Here is a 12967-nt window from a genome sequence, read left to right on the forward strand (position 1 = left end):
AATAAAATCAAAACTAATTTTAAAAAATTAATAGAAATATTCACTAAACAATAAAGAGTAAACTATTCAAAAGTCCCAAAGCATTTAGACCGGTTTGGATCGATTTGTAATACGTATGTCGACTTGCCTTGCCTGATTAGTTGCTTCCGATTACTCATGTGGTGCCTTCAAAACAAGAAGGAAATTTAAGTATTATGAAGTAAACCTGCGCCGCTGTCAGAATTTCATTTGTTGTAAGAGTATTTATTACACAACCGAGATGAAAAATATCACATGACAAGTTTAACACCCGTACATTTGAAATATAGGAAATAATTACGAACTAGCTAATTAGAATTGACTAAATAACGGGGAGTTCGGGAAGGCAGCACGGCCAGTGACAGAGGGACAGCTGTCAGCGCATATTTTTAGCTAACCAACACAAAATTTGCGATGGATTCACAGCCCCCGCTGAAACCGTGGGAAAGGCGAATCCCGGGCGCTATGAGTGCACCTATAAACTACAGGTATATGAGATCGGGGAGGTTATTTGTCGCTTATTAACTGTTGTTTCGAAGTTTTCGTAGTTAGCCAAATGCTAACGTTGCTAAAGTAGCTACTACTAAACAACTACTAAACAGAATGAAACAAAAGGTGACATACAAGGAGTTTAATGTTATTCATTATTTATAAAAAGCATACCCACACCTAGGTTTCTTTGTTAATTACAAATATGTTTAAAATTAGTCTTGGTTTTAAAATCTTACTTGTGTCCACTTGCTAGCATGGTAGATTAGGCCTTAGAAGATGCCAAGTGGATAGTTGTTTCATTGCCTTAATATTTGTAAAAATCTTGTTATATTATTTTTAGTGGGATTATTTTTCTGTTTGATTTGTTAAATTGTAGCACTTTTAAATCTATTAGGAGTTTGGAAGCAGAACCTCTGTGTTTATTTTCATCCATGTTTACCTCTATCATCTTTACACACAGATCGACAGACTTTGGACCAATTACTGGCTCCTCCACTCCCGCTGGCCCTCCAGTTCTGACCAGGATGGCTCCTCCAGTGCCTCCTCGCCAGCTCCAGCAATCGTACCGTCCATCCTATTCCTCTTTCACCTCCTCTTACAGCCCCTATGGAAGCTCCATCTATGGTGGCTACAGCCCCTACAGCTATGGCGGCGGTTACGGCGGCGGATTCGGTGGTGGCTACGGTCTTGGAGGGTACAGTCGGTTGCCCCACACAGAAGAAATCGCCCCCAGCCGGTTCGTGCAGCAGGCAGAGGAGAGCAGCCGCGGGGCCTTCCAGTCCATTGAAAGCATCGTCCAGGCTTTTGCTTCTGTTAGCATGATGCTGGACGCCACCTTCTCTGCTGTGTACAACAGTTTCCGCGCCGTCCTGGACGTAGCCAATCACCTAACAAGGCTGCGTGCTCACCTCACTAGAGTTTTGTCAGCCTTTGCTCTGGTGCGCACGCTGAGGTATCTCTACCAGCGTTTGCAGCGGCTGCTGGGGAGAAGGTCGGATGTTGAAGACTTGTGGGCTGACAGCACGGGTGATGCCGTGGCGGCAGGTTCTTCCAGAGGTTATGGAGCAGGAATGGATGATCAAAGCGTGAAGTCCTGGCCAATTTTCCTCTTTTTTGCTGTAGTTCTGGGTGGACCTTACCTCATCTGGAAGCTGCTTAGCTCCAGCCCCGGTTCTGACGAAAATAGTAAGGCTGACTTTTAATCCTTGATTTTGTTTGTTTGTTGAATTAGTCAACAGAAGAGCATAAAAACATCAAACTGATGACAACAATGTGGTGTTGTCAGTAAAAGTAGCTCTTGAACACTTTCTGAAACCCCAGTTGAATAATTCCTTGCTTTGCAGTAGAAACAAATGTAAATATTTTTCTTGATGTAATCCTGTTTTTTTTCTACCTGATGTGTCACTAGTGAAAATATTCTAATTTTTTAGGTACAAATTGGGCCAGTGGAGAGGACGATCATGTCGTGGCTCGAGCTGAGTATGATTTTTCTGCTGCTTCTGAAGAAGAAATTTCTTTGCGGGCTGGAGACATGCTGAACCTGGCCCCTAAAGGTGAGGCCTTTGTCTATCGTGTCTTGATCAGATTTGAAACAAATAAAATGTATTTTTTATTAAAATTGGTATGTTTCATTCTGGTTGCAGAGCAGCAGCCGCGGGTGCGTGGCTGGCTGCTGGCCAGCGTGGATGGCCAGGCAATTGGATTAGTCCCAGCTAACTACGTGAAGGTCCTTGGCAAGAGGAGAGGCCGTAAGCATGCGGAGATGGAACGGCTCGCCCAGGTGCAGCAGGAGAACCAACAGGCCACCCAAACACCAGCGGCTGCGCAGACGCAGTCCACAGCAGCGCTGGGTTTCACCTCAGATCCCTCCACAGCCTCCATGCCTGCCTCGGCAGACCACCTGCTGGAATCGGCGTACAGAGAGATCCCAGCTGGCTTCAGCATGGGAACATCCAGCTCTGACACTGTGTTGAATGTCCCTGAAAAGACAGACCTGTGATGACTGCGTGTGCATGTGTTGCATTCACATCATGTCTCGGTTATCTGAAGTTTATAACTTCACTAATGATCACCTCATAGAGAATTCTTCTGTAGGTCCTTGATTTCAGTCATCAGTGCAGTTTTTATTATAAAGTAAAATGGTTCAAACAGAATTGCTTGTGTGTAAAATGATCAATCTGCACTATAACTTCTTTGTGTTCTGTAAAGTCAGATTATGGGATGTTATGTATGTTGAACAGAGAAGAAAGAGGGTTGATGGCGTCATGATATACATGGGAAAAGTCTGGTGGACATCTGTAGGTTGTTTTTGTCGATTAAGTGAAATTTGGCTCACTCAGAATTAGGAAGGGCTGACTTTGTACATTTTTAAGTTTGTTAGTCTGTAATTTTGTAAATACTGAAAATTATTTTGAAAATAAATCTTTAATAAAAAAATACACATTTATTTTTTTGAAATATTTAGCTGCATTGAAAAGAAGATATTTACAAAGAAACTTGTTGTTTTTTGTAAAATGTTGTATGTTTGTTAAAAGAACATTTTTTTCTCTGTTTGCTGAAAATACTGTTTTACGTCAAAAAAAATCGGGTTTACGGCTTTCGTTTCTAGGCAACAGGACGCCTTATACCTGCTGCAGTGCGACATCGGAGGCAACTTCGCTGAAGAATCGGCCAGCTTTCTATTAATTGATTTGCATTTACCCCTTTCCATAAATGTACATCATTAGATTTTATTTCGATATATTCCTGTGTAGCCGTTTGTTTTTCCGCGTGCCTGAACGAAAAAAATACGTCCGTGACGCCGAAATATTTATGCTAGCTGCTTTTTTTAGGCTAATGCTGCCTTCGTGGAACATCAGAAATACAAAATTTCAGCAGTCCACTTTAAAGTTTCTGTAGTCCAATCAATTTACCGTTTAAATACATACTGTAGTCTTCTGTTAATATTGTAATTATTGACAGTATTTAAGACAAACCACCCATTTTGAAGTGTGCTGACATGAACGCCTCACTAGTTGCGTCTTTGCTTCGCTAGTTGGTAGAGAAAATTACGAGCTTCGCCTGAAGGCAGCAGATGCTGTCCCGTCCCGCAAAGTTAGCTAGCCTTAGCAACCTATGGGATTACAGCGCAGCATCATTCTCACGCAATGACCCCAAATATTACCACACTTCCTTGACTCCACGGGACCAGCGTGAGGAATATCACCCGAACCGGATAAGTATGCATCACTGTGGCTGTTCGAGTGAGTGTTGTGTGGAACCAGTTGATTTGATTTGACCTAAACGCGTTTTGGGATGCAGCATCAGGACCAGGAGGCTGGCCTGTGAACGCATCACTGCCAGATTCTCATCTGTAAAACCAATTACGCACCTGAATCTATTAAATTAGATAAATGGAGGAATTTATATAGACATTTTTAATATGTTCCAAACACGCAATATGTTACTTGACCTGTGTTAAACATCTGTGACAAATGCAGCTATTTAACTAAGTTTAATCCTAATAATATGACAAAATAATCCATAAAACTTTTGAAGCTGAGGATGTTTCTTGTGTTTTGTCTTCGTAGAGATGAGGCGCTTCTGTTCGGACAACAATAACTTTCCTTATGACAACAACATCCTGGTGTTGGACATGGTTCTGGGCTCTCTGTGGGATGTGGTCCAGCCCATAAACTGGGACAATGTTGCCAAGCTGGTTCCAGGCTTCACCCCCAAAGAGGTAACCGAACGTCTCCGCCCACCTGCAGCCCGCCTCTCCAGTGTAGCAGCAGACTCATCTTTGATGTGTTCCCAGTGTTCCAGTCGCTTTGAGGAGCTGAAGAGCTCTGGGGCGTTTCCACATGTGGACTATCAGTGTAACACCTTAACTGAAGGACGCACACCAGCTCCGGATGCTGCGTCCACGCTGCTGAACACGGAGGCCATGATTGAGAGAGATGGAAGCAGCCAGAGCAAAATACCAGGTCAGTCAGTGTTTGCTGATTTTGTAGGTTTTCCTACAAATCTGTAATCCTAATTTGTGATACGCTGATGTCTGCAGGTGGGAGGTCGATCCCCTCAGGAAGGGGCAATCCTGTGGAGAAGGAAAAACGAGCCTCTGCGGCGGAGGACAAGCCCCAAAAGCCTGGAGAGTAAGTTTCCTCCTCTCTGAGAAGAACAACACCTTCATGTGACGTAAACGCTTCAAACAACCCTCTCTTTCAGTCCCAACATGGTGATCCACGTGTGTGACGAGACCAAGAACCTGAAGCAGGACTTCACGTGCCCCAGAGATCTTCTGGTCAAAGAGATGCGTTACTTTGCCGAGTATCTGTCTGTGGACCCGCAGAGGTGGGAGGAAGTGGACATCTCAGTCCACTGTGACGTCCAGATCTTTGACTGGCTCATGAACTACGTGAGGAGGAACTCTGCCGGAGAGGGGAACCGGGACAAGCCTCGGCTGGGTAAATCAGGTCGTAATCGGTCACACTCGGTAATGCTTGAGGTGCTCATCTCCTCCATCGGTGCTTGATCTCTTCTCCACTGATCGTGTCTGGTGGCTGTTGCGTTTAGGTGTCGTTGGTGGATTTGTGGGGTCGGCTTGGTTGGTCATGTGGTGTTTGTCGGTTACAGAACCCAGCAATGTCATCTCCATCCTGATCTCCTCCGAGTTCTTGAAGATGGATACGTTAGTAAGTGTTTAGAGTGAGGCTATCCGTTCAGGTCTTCTGTTGCACGTCTGTCTTTGGCTAACCTCCTCAACCCTTGTGCTATCGTATGGGCTCCAGATGACGTGTTATCCATCCTATGATAAATGTGGATAAAGGTGGACAGGATTTTAAGTTTGCCACAGACACCAGTGAAAATCAAAAATCAATAAAAAAAAAAGTTCATATTGCTGTCTTGTGGGGTCCAGATGACCCTACGCCCCACATCAACATACTGAGGATAGCACAAGGGTTACAAGCGAGGCGCAGAGCGCGTCTGCTGCATGGACGTCGGTGTAAACGTCTGTCTTTTCGTGAACCTTCTCACCACTTTTGGGGTTGGACAAGCGTTTGTAACGGGTGTCCGTTGGCCCCCGATCAGGTGGACGAGTGCATCCAGTACTGCCACAAACACATGAGCGCCATCGTGGCCACGCCCTGCAACATGAACTGCATCAACAGCAACCTGACCGCGCTGATCGCCGAGCTCTTCAACCACAACGAGGCCGACGACATCCGGGACAAAAAGGACAAGTTCAAGAGGTGAGAAGTGTTTCAGCAAATCTGCATGAAACAAGCTGGGATTTTTTGCTGAGTCACTTTTACATTCAGTTATGTGAAGGAACGTGTTCCCTTCCATCTCGCCCGCAGCAAACTGTTTCAGAAGAAAATTGAGTGTCTCTTCGACCCACACAGTCGGAGCAAGGATTCTCCGGGGAACGCCTCCTCTCTGTACAGGTCAGGCCTCTTTATTCGTCTCCAACCTTTAATCCCACCCTGGATTTAAAGGAATGACTAGAGAAGAGACAGACAATGGCGGTCTTAAGAGTTAAGTTTAGCATAAGTTGTTAAAAAAGACTTGGCACCAAACAAAAAAAACAGAGTGAATGCTCAGTAAAGAAGGTCCTTCTGTTAACTTAGGGTGTAGATCCTCTACACTCCTGTTCAGTCTTTCTAATGAACCCTCCACACAGGTGTGGACTGTGTCTTAAGCTGCTGACCAAAGACACAGAGAGGAGCATCTCCTGTGTTCCAGGAAAAATCAACGTGGACGCTCGAGGAGAAATCGTCTACACACACTCCAGGTTTCAGTGACTCGGTGCAGGTGAGGACTCATCTGTTTCCCTGTCAAGAACTGTTGTCTGATGCAGGCAGAAGAGCTGGGACGTCCACGAATACATCACGGGTCTCTACGAGGAGCTCAAGTCCTGGGTCTCGGTTTACTGGAGGATCTGGGGAACCATCAACCACCTGACCTGCTCTCGGTGTCAGCAGGTCAGAACCGTCGTGTTATCCAGGAGCGGTTACGTAAACCTGGTTGTGAGCGCCGCCTTTCTGCGCAGGTGTTTGTGTGTGCAGAGCTGACCCGCTGCAGGTACCACCCGGACAGCGTGCTGTACCCGGGGGCAGGGGCAGACAGAGGGTGGCATGGGGCGGGGGTTTACCCCTGCTGCAGGAAGAGGGTCCTCCGCTTCGACCCAACAGGAACGCCAAAGGTTCTTAAATCCACTCGTCTTATTTCAATAAAAAAGTGTTTTTTTTTTGTTTGTTTTTTAAATTCAAATAAATAGAATTGCAAATTCTATGTTACAACAAATAATTTATTTTTTAAATAAGTTATAAATAAGCCCTAAATTCTTGCAAATCCTTTTTTTTTAAACTGGAATTAAAAATATTCCGGCACTTCTGTGACATTGTTTGGTCTTGCAAATCCCATGGTGTGATTCATCGTCCATGATGAGGTTCACATCCCTCGGCAAAGCCCTATTACCCACGCTCTGAATCATCATGGAATAATAGCCTCTGTCAGAGCTTTCTCACCAGCCTCCAGAAGCTGCAGATGCAGCGTCCGCAGGATAGTTCCCTGCTCATCAAAACTCCACCTGTACCAACTGGAAGTTAAAATAAAATACTACTTCCTGTGATTCTTACTAGAGTTTCTGACATTTTTTAAAATCTATAATCATTTTAAATCTCAGCACGATTTGAGGAATAAATATGAAAGCGAGGCTTCCCCTGTGCAGGGCTGTAAGATGCGGGACCACATTGTGAGCGTCCCCAGCGAGGAGAACTGCGACGAGGCCACGTCAGCGCAGATCCGAGTGCTGAACGATCTGCTGCTGCACAGAGACGCCGTGTGTCTGTCCAACTCTTCACCTGTGGACAGGTGAGCTTCTGTTCAGACTTTCTGCCGCTTTTTTATTTCGTTTCCAGATAAAGTTGAGAAGCACATTTGTGAGCTTTTTAACATTAACGATGACGAGACTTTATGAAAAACGTGTGTCTGTAAGCAGCGAGGACAGCCCCTCAGGATCCGAGAAGGTCCAGGACTGTGACTTTCTGCTGGAGCCGACGCTCCTGGGACCTCTGAGGGGAGACGGCAGCTCCGTGAGCGTCTCTGTTCTCAGTCTTTCTTGCACTTTTTTCTAAATTTGAACTCATCCATTTCTCCTCTGTTACCAGTTTTCCCTTTTGAAAAACTGGAGTCTCCAGCTGGTAGGACATCTCCGTTTTTTTAAATACTTGAGACTGGTGCTGCCTGCTTGCCGACAGCTGCTGCTGTTGTGTGGAGAAGAGAAGCGTCTGTTTCTGATCTGACACCAGGGACCTTTGTCTGTTTAGAAGCAGCAGTCTCTGTTGTCGGAGGACGAGGACTACACCACGGGGTCAGAGGTCACAGAGGACGAGGTCGGGGACGAAGAAGAGCAGTCTAAGAAACAAGGTGGGACTTCTGCCTTTGTGATGCAAAATCTGAGATTCATTTATATTATAAATTGAAGCATGATGAAAGATCTAAAGAAAAAACAAAAACAAAAAAAGAATGAAAGAACAGAAGATAATTAGAAATAGGTTAGAAAGGTTTACAAAGTTATTCCTGCAGCCACACAAAAATAGATCCATGAGAGTTTATGGATTTAAGGAAAAAGACTCATCTCCTTTATGATCAAAACATCTGGATCAAACTAAATATTCTGTAGACTGCTACATCTGCACTCCAACTAACTGCACAAAAAAAAAAAAAAAAATCACAACACTCAAGCACGGTGGTGGTAGTGTGATGGTGTGGGGTTCCTTTGCCTTTTCAGGCTCTGAATAATAAAATGATCTAAAAAAATAGAGAAGTCTCCACTTGGAAATAACAAACTTTAGTCAGAGGTAAACTTTATGAATAATCTTTAAATCAACCACTTTATTTGTCAATTTATCTATTGTAAAAAATTTATTTTAATTATGATTTGGCAGTTTTTAGCTAAAATAAAAAAATAGTTTTCCAGAACATAGTTTCTGTAGAGTGGCAAAAGTTAATCAGAAATGTTTTAATTTACATTGTAGTTTAAATGTTTATTTTCTTTATATATGTCCTTCATCATCTTCTGATGACGTCACAAGAACATGTTAAAAAAGACCAAAAATACTTTTTTTTCCTGCAAAGAGAAAAAAATAAAATCCAGTAAAGTTGGTAAATTGTTTATTTTAATGCTTTAAATAAAACATTTTTGTTTTTGTGTATCCATTTGGTCAATATAGTTTTTTTTTTTTTTTAATATATATCAATTCAAGTTTTCTGCCTTGCTCAAACTTTTTTGGTCAGAGCGTTTTAGTGCTCGTGAGAGCTCAGTTTTCTGGACTGAAAACAAAAATAAACAAACAAACAGTCGCCTCCTGAGATCTGCCTCAGATCCTTCATTTGCTTTGATCCATGCAGACAATAAAGACAGGAAGTCTAAATGTGACAGCAGTTTCTCTTTTTAGCAACCGTCTATTTTTAAATGTCTCACTTGTGTTAGTGTCAGTCTAGAAGTGATTCTCTTAGGAGCCTGCAGGTGGCGCCTCTGAACCTTCCATCCTCTGTATTTGTTTCCAGCTGCTAAGAAGGCCAAGAGAGGTCAGCGACCTCTGAAGAAGCAGCTGTCCTCTCCCAACTTCCATCGCAAAGAGAAACCAGAGAAGGTGAGTTTGGAAAATTCATCTGAACTTTTTTGAAAATTTTGTTAATAAATAAAAAACAGTAGAATATATAGTTTATATATATTTTTTCCACCTGTGTTTTAAACTGATGTTTGTCTCCCCGCAGTCGCAGGGCAGAGACAGCACGCCCTTCACGTACGTTCAGACCCCGCCCTTCATTCACGCTCTTCCCCGCAAACCGAACCGTTTTTCAGGCTGTCGGCTTTGTGTTGCAGAGTCAGCATCCAGAAGAGCAAGTGGGACATCTCGCGCTCTCTGCGCTACAACCAGGACGCGCAGAGGGAAGAAGGTGAAGCCCGGCTCGGCTGTTCCGACCCCCGGGAGAGGCCCGGTTTACGTCAGCCTCTCTGCTCTTGCGTTACAGACCAGCGGCGCATGGTGGAGATCATCGGTCACCTGACCAGGATGAGGTTTGGAGATCAGGAGCCGAGTAAATCCAAGGACACAAAGGAGGTCTGTGGTCTTTATGGGAACAAGACGACGAGTTCAGGGCCTGACCTGGATTTACTTCTCACTAGTCGAGCTGCAGGAGGTGTTTGTGCAGCCGTTGTTGTTCTTGAATGTGTTTGTGTTGCTGCGCAGCCTTCAGGGGGAATCTACGCCCGGCTCGAAACGCAGTTCAAGAGCTCGTCCCAAGCCAGGCAGAGCGTCGAGAAGACACCCAGGTCCGTTCCCTGCTGCACACCTGCGTCTGCACGCATCCCGTCTGCAGCTCAACATCTCCCTCTCTGTCTGCCTCCACAGGCCCAAAATGCGCTTCGCTCAAGTCCGGACGACGTAAGGAGAACTCCTTCAGTCTCTCGTCCCAGCAGTGATGGGTCACGTCACCCCCCCACAGCACAGATCTGTTTGTGCAGCAGAACCACGGCTCCAGGGAACTTTAGCTTTTCACCTCTTAACAGATTTCTGCAAGTCAAAGAGAGAAAACTACTGACAGGTTAATGATTGGAAGTTTATTTCAAAATAAAAGCCCCTGTTCTCTCTTTTATTAGCAGAAACAGCCTCTGCAGCTGTCAGACTTTCTTTACTCGCTTGTTTGGAAAGCGATCACTTAAACTCGGAGTTTCAGGCCATCAGAACCGCACATCCTCCTCCGGTTCTGTATTCATCCTGCTTCAGTGTTCTCCTGTAGGTCTGCATTGTGACTGTGTGACACTGGGACCAGTTAAACAGATGCAACCCAGCTGCTGTTCCCGTTTCCTCCACTAGATGGCAGACAATAACCTTGAGGGGGGGTCACTGGGTTCTGAACAATCCCCTTTGCCCCAGTTTGAACATGACCTGCCCCCCCCCAGCTCTAATACTTATGGTGGTGGCCAGGACTCGGACCCGAGCTCCAACCTTCAGTTCACAGAAACCATGAGAGGGTTGCTGGGGGGTAGAGTGTGAAGGTGGGGGTTACCCAGCTGTTCCCGCTTTCTCCTCAACAGCAGATACCGAGAAGGATTGGGGCTCTGTCAGGAAGGGGGTCCAGTTACAGCCGGACCCGGAGGGAAGGCTGAATACACCAAACAAACATCCAGTGACTGACGGAGGCGCCCAGTCGCCGTGGAAACCCCCCCAAAGTTGGTTTCCACAGGAAGTGCCGAGTCAGAAAAATGTATACCCAAAACCTTCTAAATTTATGCATCAGGATGACGCGCTGAAGCCGCAGCGCCTCATTCCTCTGCCTGAAAGCGGTCGTATCCTTGAATGTGAGAGCGGCGCGTTAGCCGGGATTACTGGCAGCGTCGCGTTTCACGCCGTGAAGCGAGGCCAAACTTCTGAGCGGAAGTGAGTGGACGCCGTCTCGGGTTTATGACAGGTGCTTCTCATCCTCAGACGGGTTCTACAGGGATTCACGGGTTTGGTGCTGAGAGAAATGCAGGAGCTGCACTGCTGGACAGACGCTGCTGCAGGAAACACTCAAACATTCATTTAATCAAACTGACATAAACAAGCTGTTATTTAATTATAAAAACAGTTTTCATGAAGGGAGTGAAGTGAAAAAAGACCGAACTTTTATTATGAAAATGTGTTTTTTTTTTCCATTTAACTCGGGGGCTCTGGGTCACATGTGGCCCTTTACCATATCACATAAATGCAAAGATTTTTTCATCCCTGCTAACTTTCACTCTACACTTCCTCCAGAATGCACAGATTTTAAACACTAAAATTTGCTTCTCTGTTTCTCTAGTTTATTTTACAAGTTTTAGGCTTATATCTTACTTTTTCTACTGGACCATAACCAATTAATTCATGTTTATGTTCAGGTTAACGGCAACAGTAAAAAGGATAACGGCATCAATAGTTTTTCCTCCCACTCCCCTTCAACTTTCATGCATTGTTTATGCATCATATCTGTTAAATAAGTGTTACACAAGCTTGTAATAAATCACACAACTCAAATAAATCAAATCAAATTGAAGTATAACATGAGAAAGTTTGTCTTGTGTTGTTTGAAACCTTTTGTAGGAGTAAATGGGATCATCCCGTCTGGTACAGGAAGTCTTATTTTGAAAGGAAGCTTCTATCAGGTGAAAATAATTTAACATTTTTAGAGAATGGTAATTTCTCTTGATATTTTTATTTTTAATCATGCAAAAAGTAAATATAATTCAAATATAAAATAATGTGATACATTTTCCTAAAGGGTACAATAGGCTCTGCAGCTCCTAGTAAGTTTTAATGAGGAAGAAACGGGTCCAGATGGATCCTTGGTCTAAACCAACAAAAAAGATGATTTTGACTCAAATTGTTTATAAAAAAAAAAGAAGTCATCTATTGATTTGGTTTGATTTTGGTTTTTCATTGTCTCTGGATTAATCTGATTTTAATGGATTGTATTGCTAGAAAACAACTCTTAGTCCTTTTACTTTAAATGTTGAACAAACTTGGACCATTCCCTTAGCTCCCCTCAAAAAAACAAAACAAAACATTCCCTCTCAAAAAGGGGCGGGGCTTCCAAGCTTGTGTTCTTACTTGTGGTTCCAACGAATGAAGTCACTTCATTCGCCATTTTCTTGCGATACGGATTTCGCCACATTGGAGCCAGATGATGTCAGTAAGCAGTGATTGGTCCCAGTCGGTCTACATTTCCATGGCAACCGCTCTGAACAATCAGGAGCACGCTTGTTGGAGAGGCACATCCCTAACACTAAAAGCAAGCTACATGAAACCTGACAAATGTATTGAATACCTGATGTGAGAACACAAACTTATCGAGGCCTCTGATTGGTCAGCCAGTTAGGGGAGGAAGAGTCACTCAGTCCAGTTCTCATATACAGTCAACAATAGACAGCTGGAGAATGATGGAATCTGAACAAAGATCAGGGTTATAAAATTCTCAACTTTAATCAGTTCAAAAAGTTCACAACAAAGTAACACCTTAAAGAGAAATCTGCTGTCAGAAAATGGGTGCTCGTTTGGATTTTTACATTCTGTCTTAATTAAACTCGTTGGCAACTAATTTGCTCTCTGGACAAAAAAAAAGAAAACTTTATCTGGACAGAACTTAATACAAATGGAAAAAAATGTACAAAATTAAATGTAAACCCAGTTTAATCGTTTCAAATTTGCTCTAGAAGGTAGTGTCTTGGAGCACTACAGCACAGTAAACAATCTAAATGAGGAGAATGCTGAAAGCCATCTGAGTTCAACAGGAGCTGTTAAAAAGATGCGACCAACTGAAAGCCATAAATACCTGCGCCATGTCTGAAAACATCCCATTAATGAAGGCTCCCATCGGAGCGAGGATCCTCTTAGAGGAAAACAAAACGCTGATGTCGACTAAGCGACAGCACACACACACGCACGCGCGC

At 44.0% G+C, this 12967-nt stretch overlaps 2 protein-coding genes and 1 long non-coding RNA gene across 4 annotated transcripts; 2 read left to right on the plus strand and 1 right to left on the minus strand.

Annotated features, from left to right (window-relative positions):
* Nucleotides 1-169: 169 nt before the first annotated feature.
* On the plus strand, nt 170-2663 carry pex13 (peroxisomal biogenesis factor 13). The gene is made up of 4 exons (XM_024297007.2): nt 170-506; nt 971-1695; nt 1941-2063; nt 2154-2663. The coding sequence occupies exons 1-4, from the start codon at nt 433-435 to the stop codon at nt 2507-2509; spliced, it is 1278 nt and encodes a 425-aa protein (XP_024152775.1). The 5' UTR covers nt 170-432; the 3' UTR covers nt 2510-2663.
* Nucleotides 2350-12967, minus strand: LOC112161671. Its single transcript, XR_002921933.1, has 3 exons — nt 12346-12967; nt 12129-12258; nt 2350-2489 (listed from the first exon to the last, which is right to left on the minus strand). It is a non-coding gene; the product is annotated as an uncharacterized LOC112161671 (long non-coding RNA).
* Nucleotides 3100-11582, plus strand: kiaa1841 (KIAA1841 ortholog). Of its 2 annotated transcripts, none has more exons than XM_024297004.2 (21): nt 3100-3752; nt 4080-4231; nt 4307-4475; nt 4553-4643; nt 4717-4955; nt 5125-5183; nt 5581-5741; nt 5850-5936; nt 6173-6283; nt 6350-6473; nt 6542-6694; nt 7223-7365; nt 7493-7586; nt 7662-7694; nt 7821-7920; nt 9064-9149; nt 9274-9302; nt 9383-9456; nt 9532-9620; nt 9750-9832; nt 9912-11582. In XM_024297004.2, the coding sequence occupies exons 1-21, from the start codon at nt 3584-3586 to the stop codon at nt 9946-9948; spliced, it is 2283 nt and encodes a 760-aa protein (XP_024152772.1). In that variant the 5' UTR covers nt 3100-3583; the 3' UTR covers nt 9949-11582. The 2 variants fall into 2 exon arrangements, with proteins under 2 accessions (XP_024152772.1, XP_036071349.1); XM_036215456.1 differs by having other exon boundaries at nt 3100-3728.

Source organism: Oryzias melastigma, linkage group LG15, assembly GCF_002922805.2.
Source record: "Oryzias melastigma strain HK-1 linkage group LG15, ASM292280v2, whole genome shotgun sequence".
NCBI classification, from domain to species: domain Eukaryota; kingdom Metazoa; phylum Chordata; class Actinopteri; order Beloniformes; family Adrianichthyidae; genus Oryzias; species Oryzias melastigma.